Consider the following 10,663-nt stretch of genomic DNA (forward strand, 5'->3'; position numbering starts at 1 on the left):
TAAGTTCGTGTGTGTGTGTGTGTGTGTGTGTGTGTGTGTGTGTGTGTGTGTGTGTGTGTGTGTGTGTGTGTGTGTGTGTGTGTGTGTGTGTGTGTGTGTGTGTGTGTGTGTGGGTGTATGTGTAGGTTCCTTCCACTGTATTATACAGGTATGACAAACACTACACACAAATACACACAATCTTTTCTCAGGCATCCTCCGACCTGCTAAGGTGCGTACGGAATCTGTTGATCCGATCCTGATCGTGACAGAATGTCAGCGAAGATGTTGTCATCCCCCGGCAGACTTTTTATGGTGAAGCGGAATTCCTGGAGTGACAGTGACCAGCGCATGATCCTCGCGTTCTTGTACGACGACGACGGGGTCACCATTGTGAATGAATGCAAATGCGCTAGTACGCTATCATACAGGAACAAACACAACTCCAAATGTAGGTTCCTTCCACTGTATTATACAGGTATGACAAACATACACACAAATACACACAATCATGAACATAAATGTTAGGTATTCAAAAATCAGGTACTCACAGGTTTGGATGCAAAAACAAAGCGAGATTAAAATCTCGTGCACAATTTTACTAACAAAACCCTCTACCCTTCACTTATGTAGAGAAATACACAAACAGTCTGTGAACTCCGATATCTACTTTACTGGTATCGAATCACGGCTCGTGTGTAATCAGAAAAACAGTTACAGTTCATATTCCGGCAGACGCAAATCACCGTCTGCTCTGCTTACTAAACAATCATTATATCTTACGTAATTAAGATATTATAGACATATTTTAACTCTGTTCATACACAGAATTACACAGCGTCTATGGCCGTTCATTAGGAAATGTATCTGAATACTAATTCCTTCCACTGGCGACCTCGGTCTACTCAGTTCCTTTCGTCCTGTGACCTCTATGGTCCAACTATACGGACAACCATAACCTTGCAATAACTTCGCGAAATCCCGTCGAATTTCAGCTATGCTGATCTAGAGTTATGATACTTCGGCGGATTCTCAGATCCTTCACACTTATCATCTGGTCGCTATCTCCCTCTCAGACCGGTTATACGACGCACTGCACAAACATAAATAGCGGACATCTTGTCTTAGATATCTGTCTGCTATGTTTACAGTTTACAGTGTTAGTCGATTCAACTTATGCGATAAACACTCTAGCGATATTCGAATGCTTATTCCATTTACCTGTTAAGTGCTTTCCTGTCGCATCTATCCGGGCTTCCTTCCTCCCGGCCGATTACTTGGACAACCCCTCAATGTCCAAGGACAGTGGTAAAGTGTAACAATACCCTAGTTGCGATTTACAACATCAACTATTCCCGGTCAGTGAGCTGAACTCACAGTGCGTGCAACACACTTTGCTATGTCACGCTAAAGCAAGCTCTGGTTAGTGCTCTAAAAGCGTGGAGGATATCACTGTCAAACTTTGCCTGTTACAGTGTTATTCGTGATTTCCTTCACACCCTGTCCACTGTTGAATTGACTTATGTAATGGTCAATAGGCATGCCATCAAATGTCTACCTGTTTAAATCTGATTCAGTGTGTGTCTGTCTGTACGTTCCGGGCATGCGAGCGTTCTGTTTGTCCCATAAATGTCCTCCTTCCCATTATATCATTGGCTTATACATTGGATGGCCAATAGGTATGCCATTGAACGTCTGACAATTCTTTTCTGTTTCAGCGTGTGTCTGTGCCTGTGTGTCTGCCTGTTTCTTTCTAATTTTATATGCGTCTACGTCTGTGCTTTTAATAATAATAATAATAATGGACATTTGATATAGCGCATAATCATATATATGCTCAATGCGCTTTACATATTAATTTTTGCCGTGTGAGATGGAATTTTTTTACACAGTATATCACGCATTCACATCGGCCAGCAAACCTCAAGCCTATTAGGGCGAGCATTCACCTTTCACGGCCTTTATTCCAAGTCACACGGGTATTTGGTGGACATTTTTATCTATGCCTATACAATTTTGCCAGGAAAGACCCTTTTGTCAATCGTGGGATCTTTAACGTGCACACCCCAATGTAGTGTACACGAAGGGACCTCGGTTTTTCGTCTCATCCGAAAGACTAGCACTTGAACCCACCACCCAGGTTAGGAAAGGGGGGAGAAAATTGCTAACGCCCTGACCCAGGGTCGAACTCGCAACCTCTCGCTTCCGAGGCAAGTGCGTTTACCACTCGGCCACCCAGACCACTTTTGATGTCCCCCTGTGTGGCGCTACGTTCGTGTTGGACTGTCAGAGACTTTCTCCTGTTCACTGTTAAATTAACTTCTATGCTAAAGGATGGTCAACTGGCGCGGCATCGAACGTCTCCCTGTTTCATTCTGTGTTGGAGTGTGTCTCCTGAAGCTAGCACTATATCTGCCTCAAACTGTCAGTGAGTTGTTGCATGCTGTCTACTGTTAAAATGACTTATACCTGCGTGATGGTCAATGACATCGAGTTTGCAGCCCAGAGGTGTCCAATCCTCCCCCATGGGAAATCTTTCTGTCTGACTGTCTCTGTCCCTCGCTGTCTCTCTGTTTGGGTTAATGTCTCTTTGGAGAAAAACAGTAAGGAGAGTAACTCCTTCAATAAATGAGGCAAAATGACGTGACAAAGCAGGGGAAGTAACTTGAATTCACTAGTATCCCCTTAATTGATGCTCAGACGAGAAGTCTCCCTTGTCAAGCGGAAAACTTTCTCCAGGGGAACAGATCAGAAATGATGCAGGGCCGGATCTGGGGGGGGGGGGGGGGGGATGGTTCCTGGGGTTCCGGAACCCCCGCCCCCCCTGGCCATCCAATGTACCTCTCAGAGAAAAAAAAAGTGGACTTTTTAAGCTCTTCCCCCAACTCCCTCAGTTTATTTGGTCTTCCAAAACTATTTCAAATTATGAACAACATCAAGTCGACAACGCCCTGCCCTCCCCGTTATAAGTCCATCATCATAGTAATATTCAAAGTAAAGAGTCCTGTCAGACTTATTTACTAGGCATATATGTCTTTGGGATTATTCCACTGAACCACTATGGTAAATGAATATATGAAGTATTTTGTTACTGTTGAAAATGTGTAATTTTGATTCCCAGTTGCAAGGAAAGACCAAACAAGTCGCGTAAGGCGAAAATACAACATTTAGTCAAGTAGCTGTCGAACTCACAGAATGAAACTGAACGCAATGCCATTTTTCAGCAAGACCGTATACTCGTAGCATCGTCAGTCCACCGCTCATGGCAAAGGCAGTGAAATTGACAAGAAGAGCGGGGTAGTAGTTGCGCTAAGAAGGATAGCACGCTTTTCTGTACCTCTCTTTGTTTTAACTTTCTGAGCGTGTTTTTAATCCAAACATATCATATCTATATGTTTTTGGAATCAGGAACCGACAAGAAATAAATTGAAAGTGTTTTTAAATTGATTTCGACAATTTAATTTTGATAATAATTTTTATATATTTAATTTTCAGAGCTTGTTTTTAATCCAAATATAACATATTTATATGTTTTTGGAATCAGAAAATGATGGAAAATAAGATGAACGTAAATTTGGATCGTTTTATAAATTTTTATTTTTTTTTACAATTTTCAAATTTTTAATGACCAAAGTCATTAATTAATTTTTAAGCCACCAAGCTGAAATGCAATACCGAAGTCCGGGCTTCGTCGAAGATTGCTTGACCAAAATTTCAATCAATTTGGTTGAAAAATGAGGGCGTGACAGTGCCGCCTCAACTTTCACGAAAAGCCGGATATGACGTCATCAAAGACATTTATCAAAAATATGAAAAAAACGTTCGGGGATTTCATACCCAGGAACTCTCATGTCAAATTTCATAAAGATCGGTCCAGTAGTTTAGTCTGATTCGCTCTACACACACACACAGACACACACACGCACATACACCACGACCCTCGTCTCGATTCCCCCCTCGATGTTAAAACATTTAGTCATAACTTGACTAAATGTAAAAATGACCTCACAAATGCAAAATTTTCTCGGCTTCTGGGAGGCTTTGCCCCCCAGACCCCCCACCGGGGCCTGGGCGGCCCCTGGACCCCTGCCTTCAGTTGGAACCCCCCCCCTCAAACGAACTTGGTCCGGCCCTGATGATGTGTATCAAGCTCTTCACAGCTGACAAACCTGACAACTCAAATGAAAAGTACCAATCAAGCAACTTCCGTAGTATGGTTACAGCCAATCACAATTCACTTACGTTGCATATATTATACAAATTGACTGCTTTTGGCTCATGTGTGGGATACTATATCAAATTTTTTTCCGTGTGTGCGTTTGTAGGGCCTTTGTGCGACGTATGGTGTGGCAAACTTTGACATTTGGCGATATTTCAGAGATTCTAAATGCCACAAATTGGTCATAATAGGCTAATAAATAGGACAGCGGAGTTGGGTTAGCTTCAAAACATCCTGGTCATTGCCGCACAGTCATGTAAACAACACATTGAGTCAAGTGGTCGATTTTTGTACAGCGCCATTAGGGACTACCCTAGAATTGTATGCGCGTTAGAAAGTGACGTTAGATAAGATGGGGCTGATTGCAATTCGTCGCGGCAACAAAGTTTACGAAGATACACCGATCCAAAATTCCACTTCGCAACATAGACAATGTAGCGCAGATCAGAAAAATCGATGCCCCAACATATTTTGACGTTTAGTTACACTTGAGACGAAATTAGCTGAGGGACTGATATTTTCATACGTGAGCCTTGAAGGCGCTTGTCTCTTGTTATGTCTGGCAACCAAACGCAAATCCAACCATTCCTGTTTCACATAGTGGTTTTACGGTTTTGATAATTTCCCTCCATGAAAGCCAGCGACAGATAAAGAATTGTACAGAAAAGAAGACGACATGACATTTCATGACCATTCTGTTGAACACTGATGCATGACTGATCCCTACTGTTAGGAAGTAGGCGTAACTCACATAAGGAGTATTCAAATTATTCAAGTCATAGTTCCATGTTTTTAGGTACAGAACAGCAAAGAGTGTGCACTTCAGTCCCTTGATCACCGAAAAACCGAGGTCCCTTCGTGTACACTACATTGGGGTGTGCACGTTAAAGATCCCACGATTGACAAAAGGGTCTTTCCTGGCAAAATTGTATAGGCATAGATAAAAATGTCCACCAAATACCCGTGTGACTTGGAATAAAGTGTAAAAAAATTCCATCTCACACGGCATTAAGTCTCAGGGCTTGGAAACATGAATACACGCATGCAGGAAAAAAAATGGGTAGCGCCGTATAGCGTATACTGTATGGCAGCTCGCTTTCCCCAGGGAGAAAGCAGCCCGAATTTCTGTGAGGTTACCCTCATGGACTTTATAAAATCTTATCCTTATCCTTATCCTAACAATTCGTTGATAATGTCATAACAGTGGCTGTTGGTTAAAGAGATCTTGCAGGCCAAACTTGAATCCAAAATTCGTAATCCTCATTGTTTGCCTGTGTTCCACTGACGATGACAACTTGATTGAAGAGCTCTTACCAGCCAAACTTGAATCCGAAATTGGTAATCCTCATTGTGTGCCCGTGTTTCACAGACGATGACAACAGAGCCCAACCCCTACACCTACTACTACTACTACAACCTGCCGGACGGAGATACCTTCACCGAGGACAAAGAGCACGAACTCTACTGGGAGAGACCCAGCGGCAAGCCCGCGGGGGCCTACGGGGGCGAGGGGCTGGGGGGAGATGGAAGAGGAGCGGAGAGAGACGGGGAGGAGGGGCAGGGCATGTACCACGAGAGTGTGCACGAGAGAGGCTTCATCCACAGCGCCAACATCGGGACGTTCATCACGGTGTCCAACATCGGCCTCAACCTCCTGCTCATTACCCTTATCTTCCTACGCCGCTCCACGCGCCGTCAGTTTGTCTATCAACAGGTCGGTTGGGGTGAAAAGGGGGGTTGGGGTGGGAATGGGGGACGGAAAGACAGACTGACAAAGAGACAGACAGACAAGCAAACAGACAGACACGCACGCACGCACGCAGACGCACGCACGCACACGCACAAGCACATACAGTGACTCACACACACACATACACACACACACACACAGTGACACGCACACAGTGACACACACACGCACACAGGCACACACACACACACACACACACACACACACACACACACACACACACACACACACACACACACACACACACACACACACACGCAAGGACGAAATGAACTCTGGTTTTCATTGCGAATTCGTTTTCACACGAATAATACCAATTCTTCCTCAATGACATCTTTTACTTTCCTAATCAACTGTTGGATTTGTATCAGGTGGCGAACCTGGCCCTGTCAGACCTGGCGTTCAGCGTCATGGTGGACCCCTTCACCGTGTACTTTGAGCTGCAGCCCTGGCGTCTGGGGCCCAGCTTCTGCGTGGCCTGGATGGTGCTCGACTCCGCTCTGCCCTTCGTCTCCTTCCTCGTCCTCGTCGCCCTCAATATCGACCGCCTCATCTACGCCATCAACCCGGAGCTGTATCAGCGGGCTTATTCCCGCCTGCCGCTGTGGGTCTTCTCTCTTCTGCTGCCTTGGATCTTGGGGCTTGGGACCTTGCTTCCTCTCTGGCTGCTCAACGCTGTGACCTGGCCCCAGTACGGGATATGTATGTACGGAGTCACCATGAAGGCGGCCGTGGCTTCAGCGGTGGTGTCGCTGTACCTGCCGTGCGTGGCGCTGATCGTGCTGACGGTGCTGGTCCTTGTCACCATTATTGGCGGGATGCCCGAAGACCTGCACGAGGTGCCCGTGCTGAGAGGGGGCGTGGCTAGAGGGCCCGTCAGCTGCGCCCGACCCACGGTCACGGCCAGGCAGGGGGTCAACTTTGACGTGCCCCACCGCACCGTCCCGCAGCCCAACACTCCGCTGGTGAGCGGCATACACCAACCTGCTACTACACCAGCTTCCCCGCACGTGTGTAGCAACCTCCAAGTCAAGGGGAACGCGCAGAACGTGCAGGGGGGTAACATCGCGCGCAACGCCTCAAGCACACTGCTGTGCGAGGCCTATCAGGACAGCACGGGCCGAGGGTTGGAAGAGGGAGTAGGGGGCCGGGAGAATCCCATGGTGAAGAAGAGCCATCGCAGACTGGTGGTAGCGCTGTGTGTGCTCAACATTCTGACGGTCATCACCCAGCTGCCCTACGGAGCCATCTCCATGCTGAAGCCAGAGTGCATGGAGCAGTCGTGTCAGTCCACCATCAAACTCATCCAGGCCCTCAGCTGGATGCGCTCCGTCACCTTCTCCCTGCACCCGCTGTGCCTGATCACCATGACGACCATCAGGAAGACGTTCTGCATGGCGTGCAGGAGGCCCGAGGACGTGGACAGGGAGCACGACGACCGGCAGGAGGCGGCAAACAGCGGCAACACCAAGAGCGACAACATCGAGCTCGCCTCCATCAACACCGCTGTCGTCAGTGTGCCGCATAAGGGGCCCGGCACCATGCTGTAAGGATAGTATCATTTACTCGGTACCATGCTGTCAGGATGGTATCATTTCACAATTGTCTAGGGTGTTGATTATACGCTAGTCGGCGCTTCTGTGGCCAGCGGGCTATACAGCAGGAGTACGGTTTCTTTGCCTTTAGGAGGCTGTGGTTCCAGAACCCGGTGAGCTCAGTGTCTCCTATCGGCCCCACAAGCGGCACACTGCCATGCTGTGAGGCTAGCGGGATTCCAGAAAGGTGGCGTGTAAACATGGCAGCTCAGCGTCCGCTGTGAAAGTTCCTGTGGCCAACCAGCATTTTGCTCCGAAGATGATGTGATTCCAGAAACAGTCTTTCCATCTGCTCGATGTCCGCTAAGGACATTTCTATCATTAGAGGGCTGGCCACCAAGATGTGATTCCAAAACATGAGAGTTGGTTCTAAACATGTCAGCTCTTCGTCCCATCATCAGCCGCCCTGTGGTGCGCGACCTCTACAAGACACCATCCGCCACGCTGGAGAGTGGGCGTGATTCTTGAAACGTGTAGTATGTTTCTAAGCACATCAGTTCTTTGTTTGCGTTCATCGTTCGTGTGGACAGCAAGCTGTACAAAAATCCGGCCGCGGTCCCAGAGGGTGTGTCGCCTAAACACACTAGCTGTGCGTCCGGCGTCAGCGCTCCCATGGCTTCTGTCAGCTAGCCTTGCGTAGATCGCGCACGATGCTGTAGGCTGTTGTTAGAGCAGAATCATGCAGAGTCTTACCTAAAGTGCTCTTCGTAAGGGATCATCCACAAAGCCGTACCTTTGAATGTAGGCCAACATATTTAGGATCAAACCCATTTTGCAAGTGTGACAGCATGGTGTTTTAACCACCGTGCTCAGTAACGAAGAAGCCAGTGGAAAGATGCTGTCCATAACTCCAAGGATGGCAATACTTGGATTTATTCTCCTATCAACGATCAGACACTGTGATATCCCAAGGACCACAGTTTTGTGGAAGACACTCAGAATACGGGCCAAGACCAACAGTACTACTGACCAGCCACTGTTATGTATAGCCACTATAAATTCTAGAATATTTGGAAGGGTTCTCATCACATGAAGAGTGACAACACAAAGCTTACACTTGGTTTAAATATAAGTTTATTTTGACAAAAGTTACAATCATGACATGTATACAAAATACACAGGTAACAGAAACAAGCTAGAAGTTAAAAGTGGTGTTCCTGCATGGACATTACAACTGAACAATTCGTCTAAATAAACCAAATATCTTAATAACATAATAAACGTTGCATAATCATGATAAAGAAAGACAGTAAAAGGAAGGAGGAGAAGAAGAGGAATACAAAGAAGAGGGATGGGTAGGAGATGTGCAGAAGTTAAAGTTGTTGTTCGGCTTGTGGAGCATTGATTCTGGTTTGCCCAAAGCGGCCTGAACGTTCAATGAACGAGTGCACTGTGGAAAAAATGTTCCTGATCAAATCTAGAGAAAACTGTCCGTCTCCTTACACTTGTCAACGTTACTGTTACCATCTACGCCAGAAGTGAACGGGTGGTGCAGCGTGACTACTATTGGGGGCCTGGTGGGTCAGTTGGTGGTGCGCTTACTCTGCAATCATCGGGTCAACTGTATGTGCCGACCAAGAGACGATATCCATGTCCTACCCCCGTGTCACGGCAGTGGCACATCAAAGACCTCTGTCGTTCTGCCAGAAATCCAGGTGGCTGATTGCATCTCAACACACTCACACACACCTGGTTAGTCTTGTTTGCTGCTAGCTTTCCACTGGGCGGAAGCGACATGAATTTCGTTGCAATGAGATGATAAAGTTGCGAAAAATGAAAATGATTTGAAGACTATAGCCCGACAACGCGTATTCGAGAAAAAGGCTATAATGTAGACTTGGGAAAAAAAAGAACCGCTAGTGACTCCACCCATAACGCCAGATCATCGAGGCTGGTCGACAGTGACCATTCAGTATTCATGTGATTAAGCTTGTCCGCAAATTCGTATTGGACAACAAAAGATGAATGATCGCCATGAAGACTTCAGTTATGTGCACCCCTTACAAGGGTTGTTTTGCTATGGTGTTTGGGCTCAAGAAGCAAAGTGTCAAGAACACAAACCAAGAACCCAAGAAAGAAACACACACACACACACACACACACACACACACACACACACACACACACACACACACACACACACACAAACACAAACACATAATTATTGACCACGTCAGTATAGGCAGTCCTGGCGCTGGTTACTTTTGACCAAATTCTGATGAAGGCAGTCCCGGCAGGGCTAGGGTGATGACAGTTAATTAATATTTTACCATTATTTCTTTCGTATGAAACGCTGTTGTCCTTTCAGCAGACACATGATCAACTAGATATGTCATCACCAAGTCACACGATCTGATTTTTGGCTCACGAGGTGCTTTACGAAGGACTTTTGACTTTTGGCTGACGGTATGCAGTGTAGCTTGCATTCATTTTTATTCCACACAAGCCAAACAGAAGTTTCAGGGTATTTTTGCAAGGGTTCGGCCTGACTGGGCAGCAGATTTTGACAAAATGGATGTAATTGTTTAGCTGAGAGTCCAAAGAAGCTCGCTGTTGAAAAACTGTGAAATATTTACCACAAATTTGAAACTTCTTTTTTTTTGGGGGGGTGGGGGGGGAGGGGGGGGGTGGGGAGGGGTGGTGTTTTAGATATGTTTGGTGCATGCTGATAATTATATGTTTGCATATGTGCTTGTGGGTATTGTGATGTCAGTCTGTTCCACTCCAACCGGATACAAACACTTATCTCACACGATGTGTGTTCGTCTCCAAGGCGTGCACATATTCATCAATGGGTATTTCGCAACATCAAAATTAAAAAGATTTTGTGTGTGAAGATTGTTGTGAAAATCGCGTCGTTTTTCAAATGGCTGCGAAAACAGAGTGACGTGAACTATAAGCTTTAATATTTTGTACATGTATCACAACATTGTCTCGCGCGAGTATATAGTTTGTTATTGTGTGTTTGATCACTCGCACGAGATAATACACAAGTTGTTACCTTTCACGGAGAGAGAGAGAGAGAGAGAGAGAGAGAGAGAGAGAGAGAGAGAGAGAGAGAGAGAGAGAGAGAGAGAGAGAGAGAGAGAGAGAGAGAGAGAGAGAGAGAGAGAGAGAGAG

General features: G+C 46.2%; 1 protein-coding gene and 1 long non-coding RNA gene across 2 annotated transcripts in view; both read left to right on the forward strand.

Annotated features, from left to right (window-relative positions):
• The first annotated feature begins 2,811 nt into the window (after positions 1-2,811).
• The window catches only part of LOC138979477 (uncharacterized), a 98,075-nt gene continuing 90,223 nt past the window's right edge, over positions 2,812-10,663 (forward strand). Inside the window, exon 1 of the long non-coding RNA XR_011460047.1 lies at positions 2,812-3,131. This is a non-coding gene — a long non-coding RNA (uncharacterized lncRNA). The remainder of the gene's footprint in view (positions 3,132-10,663) is intronic.
• LOC138979211 (tyramine receptor 1-like) lies at positions 5,760-10,131 on the forward strand. The gene is made up of 2 exons (XM_070351993.1): positions 5,760-5,912; positions 6,320-10,131. The coding sequence occupies exons 1-2, from the start codon at positions 5,763-5,765 to the stop codon at positions 7,496-7,498; spliced, it is 1,329 nt and encodes a 442-aa protein (XP_070208094.1). The 5' UTR covers positions 5,760-5,762; the 3' UTR covers positions 7,499-10,131.

This window comes from Littorina saxatilis, linkage group LG1 (genome assembly GCF_037325665.1).
Source record: "Littorina saxatilis isolate snail1 linkage group LG1, US_GU_Lsax_2.0, whole genome shotgun sequence".
Taxonomy (NCBI): Eukaryota; Metazoa; Mollusca; class Gastropoda; order Littorinimorpha; family Littorinidae; genus Littorina; species Littorina saxatilis.